This window comes from Polypterus senegalus, chromosome 2 (assembly GCF_016835505.1).
Source record: "Polypterus senegalus isolate Bchr_013 chromosome 2, ASM1683550v1, whole genome shotgun sequence".
In the NCBI taxonomy this organism is placed as follows: domain Eukaryota; kingdom Metazoa; phylum Chordata; class Cladistia; order Polypteriformes; family Polypteridae; genus Polypterus; species Polypterus senegalus.
In genome coordinates, this window is record NC_053155.1 from 296,793,574 (window position 1) to 296,808,033 (window position 14,460).

At 36.0% G+C, this 14,460-nt stretch overlaps 1 protein-coding gene across 3 annotated transcripts in view; it reads right to left on the minus strand.

Annotated features, from left to right (window-relative positions):
• Nucleotides 1-7,199, minus strand: part of LOC120524016 (periostin-like) — a 72,908-nt gene extending 65,709 nt beyond the window's left edge. For all 3 annotated transcript variants that reach the window (XM_039745816.1, XM_039745817.1, XM_039745815.1), the window contains exons 1-2: nt 7,038-7,199; nt 6,548-6,646 (exon numbers count right to left, since the gene is read on the minus strand). In XM_039745816.1, the coding sequence (XP_039601750.1) occupies nt 6,548-6,646; nt 7,038-7,156 (218 nt within the window). In that variant the 5' untranslated portion in view covers nt 7,157-7,199. The remainder of the gene's footprint in view (nt 1-6,547; nt 6,647-7,037) is intronic.
• Nucleotides 7,200-14,460: the final 7,261 nt, after the last annotated feature.

The following is a 14,460-nucleotide window of genomic DNA, read 5'->3' on the forward strand; positions in this document are numbered from 1 at the left end:
GTGAAATCTTTGTTGTGACTGAAGTGATAACATTCAACGTTTAGGAGAGGGAAGAAGTCAAAAGGTCAAGTAAATATTTTTCCAGGGTCACATCAAAACTCATGTAAAGAACTCCTTTAAATGGACGGCTTGACTATAATCAGAATATTCTGAAGCGTGAATACATTCTAAACACGGTATAAAGATAGAAACTTAATAGCTTTAGAGTGAAATTCCTAATGATGCCATAATGAAATATGTTTACCTCAAGGGGTGTTGGGAAGTTTACTCCCTTACACCATTTTTATCTCCAGCCTGTTTATACTGCTGTCCCACTGATAATGGCTTTTTGTGAAAAGTTTAGAAAGGTCATCTAAAGTAGTACAAAATAAAATAACAAATGAAAATGACCCACATGAATGCTGCATCATTGACTTTGAACATTAATCCTTTATATACAAGTTTTGTTTAACAGTTGCCCTCCAACTCCACCATAAGTAACCAGGAAAACAGAATGGGTAAATAGCAAAGCTAGCACCACAGTGTAAAAGCTAAAAATGATAAATCCCTAATTTAAATGTAGTAGTTTTGTATAAAAGACCTGATTTAAATGTAGCATTTCTTGTATAAAGGTAAACCTCTACAATGATTACTGCCTACCAAATCAAAAATTATATTTAGAATTTTTGGTAGGATCTAAAGAATTGGAAAAAGTATTTTTGTAAACATCTTAAACTAAATGCTCAGTCAGTCAGTCATTTTCCAACCCGCTATAACCTAACACAGGGTCTGCTGGATCCAATAGGCAGGAACAACTCCCAGGCAGGGCGCCAGCCCACCGCAGGCACACACACACACACATCAAGCACACACTAGGGACAATTTAGGATCGCCAATGCACCTAATCTGCATGTCTTTGGACTGTGGGAGGAAACCCACGCTGACATGGGGAGAACATGCAAACTCCACACAGGGTAGACCCAGAAAGCAAACCCAGGTCTCCTAACCGTGAGGCAGCAGCGCTACCAGTGTGCCACCGTGCTGCCCTAAACTAAATGCTTTAAATGTAAAATTTCAAAACTATTGTGTTAATTGTTATTTCAAAAATAACTATCATTACATCCACATCTTTAGAAAAACATCAACATCTTAAAACATATCAACTTGAGCTTAGCTTGTATTATAATAGACTACTCATGCTGTCCATGGTTAATTTCTGCCTTGTGCTTGATGCGACTGGCACCTACATTGGATTAGGTAAGCCTGAATACTGATAGCTGAAACTTTGTTCACAAAAATTATATACTTTAAATTTGTATGTAAAACAAAATACTATATAATATCTTCTCAGATTCATCCATCTCATTATATTTTTAACGTAACATCTGTAAGTAATAAACCATTCATGGCTGGAGTGCTGCAAGAACTGAACCTAAATTGGATGTTAGTTCCCTTTACACAGAATCGCACATTTTCAGATTGATCCAATTTACAGCAGACCGTAAATGTTACAGCTTGATTATAATCAGTATGCTTGTGTTGCAGTAGTTTGTAACACTGCTGTAAGTTTTGGAAGGAAAACACTTCCTTAAAATGTGGCATGTATCCTCCATGGTTTAGAAAAGGGGCGGCGAAGTGGTAGCGCTGCTGCCTCGCAGTTACGAGACCTGAGTTCGCTTCCTGTGTGGAGTTTGCATGTTCTCCCCGTGTTTCCGCTCCGGTTTCCTCCCACGGTCCAAAAACATGGTGGATTGGTGATCCTAAATTGTCCCTAGCATGTGCTTGGTGTATGGGTGTGTATGCCCTGTGGTGGGATGGCACCCTGCTCAGAGTTTGTTTCCTGCCTTGCACCCTGTGTTGGCTGGGATTGGCTCCAGCAGACCCCCTTGACCCTGTAGTTAGGATATAGCGGGTTGGATAATGGATGGATGGTTTAGAAAAGAAATTATACCAATAATAACAATTTTAGGAGGCATGGTAACACAATGGATTCTGCATTAGGGGTTTAAATCCCCCATAACATTGTCGTCTGTGTAGAATTTGCATGTTCTCTCCATGACTCTGTGGGTCAGGTCAAGGTGGCTGTCTATTCCAGACTGGCTCCTGTACAAGAGTGGGACCTGTGATAGATCGATACCTTGCCCAAGGCAGTTTCCTGTTTTGCACAACTCTGAATTTAGCGCGACATAGAACATTATGTTATTTTTACCAAACATTTCGACACATTTTGATGAGAATACAATTCCTTCCCAGACATAACATGTGCAGAAGCATTGCTCTTAAGGGAAATGAAGATGCAGATGTCAAAATCCCTTTGTCCGATTTTTTTCTCCAAAAAGGCTGAAGGTGGATTAAAGAATGCAACCGTAATTGTGTGGTTTTACATAAAATTGCTTCTCAAAAATCCAGGCACACCTATACTGTACTTCCCCAGGCAGTAACATTCAAGAAATATCCACCACATCCCAGAAACTTTAAATACGCCAATGAGTTGTACTGCTTCCTTAGCTTATCATGAAATTCTGTATAAAATGGCATTCATTGCAGATTGTAAAACTGTAGAGTGATTGTGCAAATATTTCACTTTTTATAATTAGATAGATAGATAGATAGATAGATAGATAGATAGATAGATAGATAGATAGATAGATAGATAGATACTTTATTAATCCCAAGGGGAAATTCACATAATCCAGCAGCAGTATACTGATACAAAGAAACAATATTAAATTAAATAGTAATAAAAATGAAAACATGAAAAAATATATATATATATTTAATATCTTCTTGATAGTTTTGATCACTTTATTTAATTTTGCATTGTATGTACTCATTATGACACAAATACAGTTTAAAAGAAAGTAAATACTAAGGGTATTGAATATTATGAAATTGTGTTTTTTTCTGTAACAAACATTTAGCTGCAACAAAAAAGTGTTAGTAGCCTGCATCGATTTACTTTATACACCCACTTTTTTCAATATAAGGCAGCAGAGAAAAAGTAAAGGATGCAAAATAGGAGCCAGTCTGGGTGTGACACTTTACATGGGGGTCCTCAATCACAGTCCTGGAGGGCCGCAGTGGCTGCAGGTTTTTGTTCTAACCCAGTTGCTTAATTAGCAAGCAATTCTTGTCAATAATTTAATTATATGGCTTGTTGGTGCTTTAACGCTGCTATGTCAGGTATTTCTCATATCCTAGATTTTCTTCCCCTTTCTAAGGATATCATCCAAATGATTTGAAGGCTAAAATGGACGCGTAATTCTCATCCATCCATCCATCCCATCCATTATCCAACCCGCTATATGCTAACTACAGGGTCACGGGGGTCTGCTGGAGAGTAAATCTCAGTCCTTCCAAGTTTTTAATTAAACCCAATAGTGCATGATAAATACACACGGGTGTAAATGGTGACAAGCTAAATGGAGGAATGCTGGTTTCTTTTGCCATTTGTATGTTATTGCTAATTAGGAGCCATTAAAAACCAAGAACACAGCTGTTTAAGACTAAAATAAGCAATAAGGGTTCAAAATCTTAACAAGCGAGACAACTAAAGTGAAGCATTAGTGTTACTTGGGCAATAAGGGTTTCTTTTTAAGCAGCTGGGTTGGAGCAAAAACCTGCAGGACCGTGATTGAGGACCTCTGCTTTACATGAAGGAGTGTTTAAGCTTTTAGTCTTGATTTAAGTTCTTGGAGATTAGAATTGACTGTGGATTTTTAATTAGGATTTAACTTAATTAGAAGCCATTATCTTTTATTAATGTAACATGTTGTTCCTGCTCATATTCTGCGGCAAAACACATTCTACCTGTGTATGATTTACTTTAGTTAGAAAATAAACCAAATCCTTTTTTAACTAGAATGGATTACTACCTATCCCTCTTTTAAATAATGTTACACTAATTGCTTATTATAAAATGAAAAGTGGCAATTACAGCTTTAAAGTACAAGTGCAGGATAAAAAATGAACACCTACTGCTTCTTTCAGCCTTGTCTTATTGGCTTATTCACAAGCCCACTTTCCAAATACCACGGCACATGGGTTGATGGGTGAAAATATAAAGACACGGAGTATTTATTTATTTGGGTCTTTATTTGCTGTTGTATTTATTTATAGCAAATGTTTTTCTGTAAAGTAATACCTGACTTAACAAGGTAGATGCATTCCAGAACTTTAATTTAATTGCAAATAACTTTGTATTATCAGAGGTAAATTTACCAGAGAAGCAATATGGAAAGGTATTGTAATAACCCCAACTAGGTATAATATTATTTTGTGTTATGCTCATGTTTTTGTGCATTAAACTTGGTACACCCATCCGATCTCACCTATACAAGCCATTTTGGAATCACAAACTAACCAAGCATGCATGTATTTGAGACACAAGTGGAAGATTCGCAGAGTATGCAAAACTTTCCCACTGAATAACCTCTTCTTTTTCCATGTACTGGCTTAAGCTATCTGTAAACCAGGGATGAGTGATTGTGGATGTGTACGTGAGTGTGCTCTGTCAAGAACCAGTCTAGTTTTGTGTTTTTTTGCCTTGCACACAATGCAGCAATGATGCTCTCTGGTTCTGCACAACTTTGTACCAAAAATGATCACTTTTACATAAGTGCAGTGGCATCCACCCTTAATGTTCGAGAGCCACAGTGGCTGCTGGTTTTCCTTACTTCCACTTTCTTAATCAGTGACGAATTTCTGGTGCTGATATCACTGCATTTTAATTGCTTTTTATTTTATTTTATATGACTCCGTCTTCTGTGGTGGGCTGGCGCCCTGCCCGGGGTTTGTTTCCTGCCTTGTGCACTGTGTTGGCTGGGATTGGCTCCAGCAGACCCCCGTCACCCTGTAGTTAGGATATAGCGGGTTGGATAATGGATGGATGGATGAATGACTCAGTTTTCTGAATTGCTTTTTTCTATAACGGCAGCCAAGCAAAAATGACACACAAAGTGACCCAACAGAAGAGCGGATAGTTTTAGCCAAGCAAACTCCAACCATTTCCACTCCAAACAGTTTTGTAATTAACAGTCGATTACACCTGTTATTTAATTCCATGATCTTTTGTTGCTTTAATTCTGCGATGCCAGACATTTCCAAAATTGGTGATTTTCTTTGATCTAAGAGCACCATCATAATGTTCTGGTGACCTAAGCAGATCAATATTACTGAAACTTTCACCTGTCTTTATGTTCAAAAATTGCAAGATGGACATAAGTTAGCTGTTTGTGTGTTGCCTCACTTTTGTGTCTCCTTTTTGTTAGACTGCTAATTAGTATAAGGGGAACAACAAAATGTTCAGAGTATTAAAAAGCAAGTCAGTTAAAGTGGAGGCAAAAGAGTAGAAGAGAAAACTGATCACTAATTAAATAAATGGTTAGAATGAAAGCCTGCAGCCACGGTGACCCTCTAGTATTAGAACTGGACACCCTCTGACATTGTCGATGGAAACTGGGAATTAAGATCGCAGCTGGTTGTGCTATTTAAAATGAAAAGGAGGCAATTTAAATATAAGCATTCATTTAATTTCCAAAGTCCAGAATTTCTGACATATTAACAATAGTGTATGGAATATCATGTTTCATGCTATTTGCAAAGTAAGTGCATGGAGACAAATTTATTAACAGTCTCAATAGTTCTTTAATAATTATTATGACACCTTCTGGACAGTGGTATCCTGCAGGTCAAGGACATGAAACTCAATAGCACCCCCTAGTGAGCGTATTATATTGGATATTTTGATTACCCATGATTCCATTTTTATTTAATGTTTGTTTGTTTGAGATCCCCTTTTTTAAACAGTATATTGTTTTGACGTTTGATTAAGAGGAAATTGTAACAAAAGTAAAATATTTGCACATAGGCTATCATACATATTCTTAACTGCATGTCTTAAATACTGTGCAAATAAATATAAATGTATATTTGTGGAACAGATAAAGCAACAAGAAGCCAAAAATTTCTGGATGTAGGTGATTACACTGTTTTTTTTTATTAGCCGCTTTACATACATAGCTACATAGCAGCAATACAAGCCAACACAATGGTTTTCTATCATTATTATGGAAAAACAAATCCTTTTGTAATTGTTAACGGGTTTTTACAAAGGAATTATTTATTTTAAATAAAGCAATTATTAAACACATTAAAGAAAATCTAAGTCTGGATGATTAATAGCTCAAACATGTCTGAACAAGAGTTCATAAATACTCCTTTGCTTTAAGCACCATAAATGACATTCTCAAAGGGAACACTTCATGGTTTTTAAATCACAACCTCGGGGTTAATTTAGATAGTAGCCTTTGTTAGATACTAAGATATTGTTTCTTTTATGACTGAGGTGCACATTATTTTTAAACATCAAAATAAGCATTTAATTTTCATAGAATTTTCTTTAACCTTATTTTACTTTTGTTACTCTGTCTGAGAATGTGCAATTAAAGTATAACCGTCTAAGATGAATCTCTCTTTATAAATGTGCTAATGCTATTAAAATGTAAAACTGTAAAAGTGATTCTACTAGTACTGTTATTAATAATAACAAAAATATTAATAAACTTACGCCTTCTTTCCACATATTGATCCCTGATACCAGTTTCTGCAGGTGCTGAAATATTTTTTGTTGGTGCCCATAACTTGCTGAAGTGCACAGACATTAGGGCTGGAGGGCAAAAGTTACATTTGTTTTAGCCACAAAAAATAAGACTTTTACATAATTGAAATAAAACATATATTTATCTACAAATAAAAAATAGTTGAAAGATCAACTTTTTTATTGTCAATTACCACAAAAGCAATAATGCAATTACTTCAGGTAGTAAATATTGCTATAGATATTGTGTTTCATTGAGTCAGATTTTAGGATGAACATTTTAATTTTTTTTAATAATTTAGAAGTCAAACTAGCTTTACTAAACATACTACAAAACCATTTGCTGAACAAAAAAAAAACATTTAAATCAGTGCAAAAAAGTAAATAATTAAATAAACACAGATTTTTAATTTTGATCATGTATTCAGAAACATTACCCCAAAGGTTTGTTCGTTCTTACCCCTCTTTTTTTGCCCTAATTCGGCTGTGTGTCACAATCTTGTCATAGGCTGAAGAGTCTGCTTGTTTAATTGCAGACAGAAAAAAAATAGGAAATACAGCTGCAAAGAGGAGCTTCATCCTTATTCTCCTTGCTGTTCCCAATTGGGCATAAAAAGGAGAAATGGCATTGGGTCTTTAATTTTGAGTTTATATACCAGCACTTTATTGTGTGAGGGGAGGGCTGGCTCTCAACCTGACACCACCCCCTAAGACGAGAAAAAAAAAACAAAAAAAAAAAACACACACATTGGATTTCACCTCTTTGTTAACCCTTTCAAGTAGCTTTGTTATAATTTCCAAAATAATAAAAGCATTTTTAACTGCTGAGGAAATAAAAAATCTTCTTAGCCTTCTTTACAAAGGTATATACTTGGTGTATATTTCAGTTTGACTGTAGATTACATGGTGCACAAATGATATCAATATTTTTTCTTTCATAAGACTACTACTTTTTTATGAGTCTTCTTATATTTGTACATACATGTTTTAAGTATATATTCAATTACAACTGTATTGAGCTAAAAAATAGTTTTTACAAATATTCATGTATGTGATATATATTTGTGTTAAATGCATTTTAATTGCATAATCTGTTTTTTTAAAACTGCTACAAATATTTGCTTTCAAAAAGGTTTATAGTTTTTGCAAATAGTTCTTTTCTTTAAATAAACAAAATGTTCAAATAAAAAGGCCATAATTATTTATTCAGTTTTACTTGCTTGCACCTTAGACCTATAGCAAAATGTTTAATAATTTTTCAACGTAGTATTCTTTAAATACAAAAGATTAATAACTATATATCCAAATTTTTAATAAGCTAAAGTTAAATGTTCTTACTGCAAACAAAGGAAATGAACTCCTCCCTTTCAGCTTACTTACCTTGAGTGCTTCATAAAATATTTTTTTTTCACCATTTAAAGCATGTACTTGTCTCCCTCTGGTGGTGTAAATCAATACCTACAAACAAAACAAATGTATTTCAAAAAGCCCTGACTGAATCACATTTCAGTTTGAGATTAGGATGTTCGAGTCTTGACAGAAATCCGAACAAAACACTATTTGAGATTTTCCATCTTTGAATTAATCGGCATTTAAGAATTTAATTCAAATGAAATTTACTGGTGTATGGGTATCTATGGATAAGGGTAGAATGGAATGCCAGGCACATGCAGACATGCATATGTATTTTATATATATAACGTATCTTGCATCCATCCATTCATTCATAAAAACCAGCCTAAACCAGTCTTAGGAGGACTGAGTCAAGTCAGGAAACCAGGTCATACTACCACAGACAGCCATGGTAATACATGCCAAAATACAAGATTGATCGTTTGAAACTTTAGAAGAAGGACAATAAGCTTGAATAAAATTCACACAGATTACAATGTGGTTGGTTGAGGCAGCAGCCTTAACTACTGTGTCTTGTCATTGGCATACCTGAATAAGGGATCGATTGAATTCAGAGATTCTCCTTTCAAAGAAAATATACACATAACTACGATGTAGAGTATATACATAAGAATAGAATACTTAAGAAATGAGTTAGTGCTGTTTAGTCTGTAAACATAATGAAAAATATTAAAAAGCTTAGGTGTTGTCAATGTCAAATTCAGGAGCTAGTTCAAGATAGGAAAAATACCTTTCTTGATGTGCATGTGGAGTCACTTAGTACATGGAAAGAGATGACTGAATTACAGATGCAGGTTACACTTCTTAAATATACTTATCAATTACAGAAGCACGTGATAAGTTTTATTCTCATGTCCTTGTTAATTATTGATGAAAATGACCCTTCAATTCAGGATTCTGCTACTTTAAATTATACAGGTTCACTTATCAATACTTGTTCTTGTGGTATAGTAGCAGTGGGAATGGGATACAGATTTAAAGGCTTTAAATAAAATGCTTCCTAAGAAACAACATTTAACAAGGACAGAAGTTATTCAGTATAATCAATATATGATCAAATAATGAAAATCATATTTATCAGTAAAAATCATCTCCCACTGTGTGCAGATCAACCAACGTGGAAGAAGCACAGCGATATTAATACTTTATTCCAAAAATGATAAAGACGTAACTAATTTCAGCACAAGTGAAATACACAAAACAGTATTAATTTGTACAATACTTACATTTGTATTTTTTAACAGAGTGATTTCAGTGCTCGTGGAGATGACAGAAGGCACAAGTCAAGCTGCTCCTCTTGACTTTAAATCATTGCTATACCTAAAATGAGTGTGCTCAAAAACTGCCTTCTTGCCAAGCCCATTATTGGTTGACACCTTTATCCAAAGTGTCTTATACAATTTAAGGTGCAATTGGATACAGTTCTTTGGTTTTTCCAGTTGGAGCACAGGCAGGTGACATGACTTGCTTATGGTGACACAGTGTCAGTAGCAGGATTTCAAACCATAGCTTTAGGGTCTGAAGTCCAAAGTCTTAACCACTATGCGACATTGACTGTCCAAAAGCTACTCAAGTCAGTTTAATTTAACATTACAAATATTTACTTATTGTGGTGATATGATACCTTTACCCAAGGAAATTTACAGCATTTGGGATAAAACAACAACAACATTTATTTATAAAGCACATTTTCATACAAACAGTAGCTCAAAGTGCTTTACATAATAAAGAATAGAAAAATAAAAGACACAATCTATATAATAAAAGCCCAGCGCAGTGTCCGTGTCCGGGTCCGCGTTCCTTTTGGCAGAAGAGCCGCGGCCCGTAGAAAAGCCCCAGAATTCCTGCTTACCCCCCTCCGTTCTTTCCCCTTTGCTTTTATTTTTCCTGTTCCCGAAAATATTTTCATAACAAAAGTAAAGAAATAGACAGAGTGTCACATTAACGTCTTCTCCCCTCTGCCTATTAAATAATCAATAAAATGAAATAAAAAAATCACGAAAGAAACAGAAACCACAACCTACCCTTACAGCGTCCACCGCGCTTCTGGCGTTACAGCGAAACACGTGATGTATGCAGGTTATGAGGTGTGACGCTAATTAACGCCCGTACTACAACAGATTATATTGTTCATAGACTATTAACTATTTACAGGGATCAACTCTTTTGGGGAAGTTCATAACAAAAAAAATTAAATTATAAATAATGCACTTGAGTATTTCGAGCCCTGTGTCGGATGGTTCCCCTGGTCACCAATTTGTGTGTTTCACTATGCCCACTATGCCTTTCCATCTTCAGCTACCCATGTGCACTTGTACGGAGGAGACCTTACGGAACAATGCCGAAACGTAACGCAACTAAACTTGCTGCTGCGAGAGAGGACACATTACAGCGTGATCACGAAGCAAAGAGACAAAGGTGTGACAGTTGCTCGCAAGAAACGGACACTCAGCATTCACACAATTTAGCTCAACGACGCGTCTCTGCCGCACAACGAAAGCCAACTGAAACCCCTACAGAGAGAGAAGACAGATTACGGCGTGATCGCGAAAGAAAGAGGCAAAAGCGTGCCAATGAGACACCCGACGAGAGGTCCTTACGATTGAGTCTGTGGTCATCCAACGCGTAGCGCGCGCCAAGTTGCTAGTAAAAAAATAAAATAAGTCAACATTAATTAACATAGAATAAGAGTAAGGTCCAATGGCCAAGGTGGACAGAAAAAACAAAAAAAAACTCCAGACGGCTGGAGAAAAAAATAAAATCTGTAGGGATTCCAGACCATGAGACTGCCCAGTCCCCAGTAAAAAGTGTTTACAATTCAAAACAAATCCCATATCTTCTTATCCTCTCAATATCATAACCACCGTCTCCAAAAAATGTACAACTGTGTGAAAAATCTGGGTACATAGGCAGTAGTCCACAGAGAGTGAGGGTTAATAACAGTGAGATGTTGCCTAAAACCACCCAGATGAATGCAACTCTGAAGCTTTAGAGGGAAAGGGACAGTGGCGTAGTCAGCTTGCTGAAGGGCCCCTCCTGTCTAGCATAACTCTTAGTAATTTATTTGCAACCAGATCTTAGGGGCTGGCTGGGCAGTGGCATCAGCGACTGTGTCACTATCACACACTGGTGACAAGCAAACCAGCTCTCTAAATGAAATTTGTAATAACTTTTTAAATCATTTTATTACAGCCGCTGTAAGTTAGCAAAATTATAATAAATTGTGGGAATGGAAAGTGGGAGGTGTGGGTAGTAGTACTAGTACAAACATCTATACAAAATGTGGACCCTCTTACTTTTCCAAGACAGCTTTAAGAAAGAAGATGATTAAAATATAATGCAAGTTAAATAAAAATAAAAAAAAAAAAAAAAAAATATAATGCAAGCTACACAGTAGAAACTTTTCTGTGCTATAAAATGAAGCAATTTAAATTTGCAACGAATTAAAACGACAACATCGGCTGACAGTTTAGACAAGTTCTGACGAAATGGACATCATAAAGTGGTCACGCTCACAAATCCTCACGGTCATAACATTAATGCACGGTATGGTATACTAAGGTACACAATAAAACAGATTACAGATTTGTTAAACTGTTAAAGCTTACAAAAATCGGAACTGACTGACAAGTCACAAATCTTATTACTTCTAATATCACTAATACCTTAAAATACTCGCTTGCATGCCTTCTGTTGCGCCAAAGTCTGAACAATGTTTGACACGTCAAGTTGTCTGGCAAGCCATTAAGTCTGTCTTGCAATGTGGTGCTTCTGAGGTAATTTTTGATGGGTTTGAACTTGGAGAACAATCATTCACTTGGTATAGTCAGCAGTAACATGTAAGCCATGCAAACATCACTGAAAGCAGACAATCTATCAGCAACAGTTCAGCTACTTTGAAAACAGTTGACTTGGTTGGCAGGACGGATTGAAAACATGCACGAAATGAAAACAATTGAGCACAAAACAACAGTGAAATGTCTGTGCTATAGCTTTCAATGAGAAGATCAGTAGCTGCATACAATTCGTCGTCAGCCAATGAGGTCAGAGTTGATGGTAACAAGACATTGAACATTGAAGCCACTGCATTGAGACTGTGAAACCGCTGCTTTAGTTAAGTTATTTAAAAAATTTTTAAATCTATATGGCCCCTAGTGAGCTCCCCAAGCTTGTAGACCCTTGTGCTTTGCACAATCTGCACAATCAATTGCTACACCAGTGGAAAGGGAACTAAAAGGCCTTAGCGCTAAGTCTTGGCTAAGCTTGGCTAAACTGGATTTTCCTGGGTCTGTGTCCATATCCTTGTCTTGCTTTCTGAGAATCTGGCTAAGCAGGCTGGGGAACTTTTCAGAGACCATCCTCCAGCATAAAAGTTGCAAACACAAAATGATCAATTTCTTCAGGGTCTTCTACAATAAATCAGCTACTGTATATCTGTGAGCATAACGATTGGCTGGCTCTGTCCATTATATCCTTCATCTTGGCTTGTTTGCTCTAACCTAGCCCTTTTGTGATGGTATAAGTTTGGTTACACAATGATGCCCCAATGTGTCCAAAGAAAGTTGAAGTTTCCATCAAAATATGACAGAGGCTGGCGAAACAACTGTAGTAAAGTGTTGTGTCAATCAATAGTGATGGATTAAAGTTAAGAGCCTAGTGTAAAATGGAATTGAATTCTGTTCTTCAAACACTTTAAAATACATGCTACCATTTGCTTCAGGGGTTGTTGAAGGCAATATAAATATGTTTTAACCCTTTCTTACAAAAAAACCATCGGAACTCACATTAGAGAAACTGTAGGTCACTGCTCATGGTGATGGTGCATGGCAGTCTCTCACTCAAGAACACTTCAAAAAGAGTTGGGGCACCATAGTGATCCCAGTATATTGTGATGGTTCAAAAAGCAAATGATAAACTGGAAAATATGAAACAGACATTAGACAGAAGCCTTTCTTCTGAGAGGATTCAAAATGGTATTGATGCTGGTTATGATATCTGCAAGCTGAAAGACGGGTGGGTTCAGATGAGTAAAAACTACAAGTGACATCAGAGACAGGAGAACTGTCAATCATTCTTTCTACAGAGGGAAGAAGAGAAAAGGCATTCGAAAATCGTGCCACCCTCCAGTGTCTCCCAGACGAAATATTAATTAAAAAAAACAACAACCTCTCACAAAAAACATATAAGAATTTCTGGCATGGATTATTGAGAGCTGATACTGGACATAAAAGAGATACAGGTATAAGTAAGGTGAGGTCAGACCTACTCAGATTATACGACAGGTTTATAATAAAAGGTGTTAACATTTCAATAAAGGAGGTCTAGCTTGTAGTTTCTTCTTTGAAGTCTCCCTTTGCAATGCAGAAGTCATTGCAGATGAGTAACTAATTGATTGTAAACCTCCTTAGGCTGTCCCATACTGATACTAATGTCGATAATTCTGAAAAATTGGTGAGTGTAGGAAATCTGCAATCTTATTGCAAAGACAAAATACTCTCAACATTAGAGGACACTAATTGAAGATTTGCCTACAAGCTTTTTTGGAAGATTACCTTTTCACAACTATTACACCAAAACCAGGCATTTTCCATAAAAAAAGATGTCAACACGTATTCAGATTTCTTCAGAAGTACCACTCAATATTTTTCTGTCTATATGAAGTGATTCCTGTTAGGATAGTTTCCCTAGAAATACATGTTATGCATGAGAATAGGAGAAAAATTGCAGAAATCGAATTTAAGGAAAACAGCAAAGACTTAGTTGATAAAATGTCTTCAACAGCTGCACAGACTTGTTTTGTTGTACTGGCAAGTGCTTCCTATTTGATTAGTTTTAGTACAACTTCTACAAACACATAACATATTTTGGAAGAAAGAAACAAAAATTATTGGAAAGGAAAATGATTCTTTTTTTGTTTTCTGTCTGCGATATTACATTTATCTCAGTTGACAGCGTCACTTTTTGAATATGGGTGATGGATTTCTGTTCAGCTAACTACATGATTTTGCTTTCTCATACAAAATGTTTCATGAACCTTACTCTGAATTTCACTTCAAATGTAGTATTTTCTTGTTTACAATCCAGCAAGTCCTAAGAAGCTGAGAAAGACTCTGATAGTGTTTTACACTTCAAAATATTTGATCTTACACGGTTGGGAAGGATTAAATCCATACAGACAACAGAGTGCAAAAAAGAGAATGTTCGAGACAAAAAGCAAAAAACAACAACTACAACAATTATTTATATAACACATTTTTTATATAAGTGGTGTAGCTGAAAATGCTTTACGAGATGAAGAAAGAAAAGTTTATAAAAAATAAAAATAACATTAGGTAATTGTTAAGAACAAAATAAGGTAATGTCCGAAAGCGTAGAGAACAGAAAAAAAAAACCTACAGAGGGCTGGAGAAACAAATCAAATATCTGCAGGAATTCCAACACCACAAGACCTCCCAGCCCTAGCTGGACAT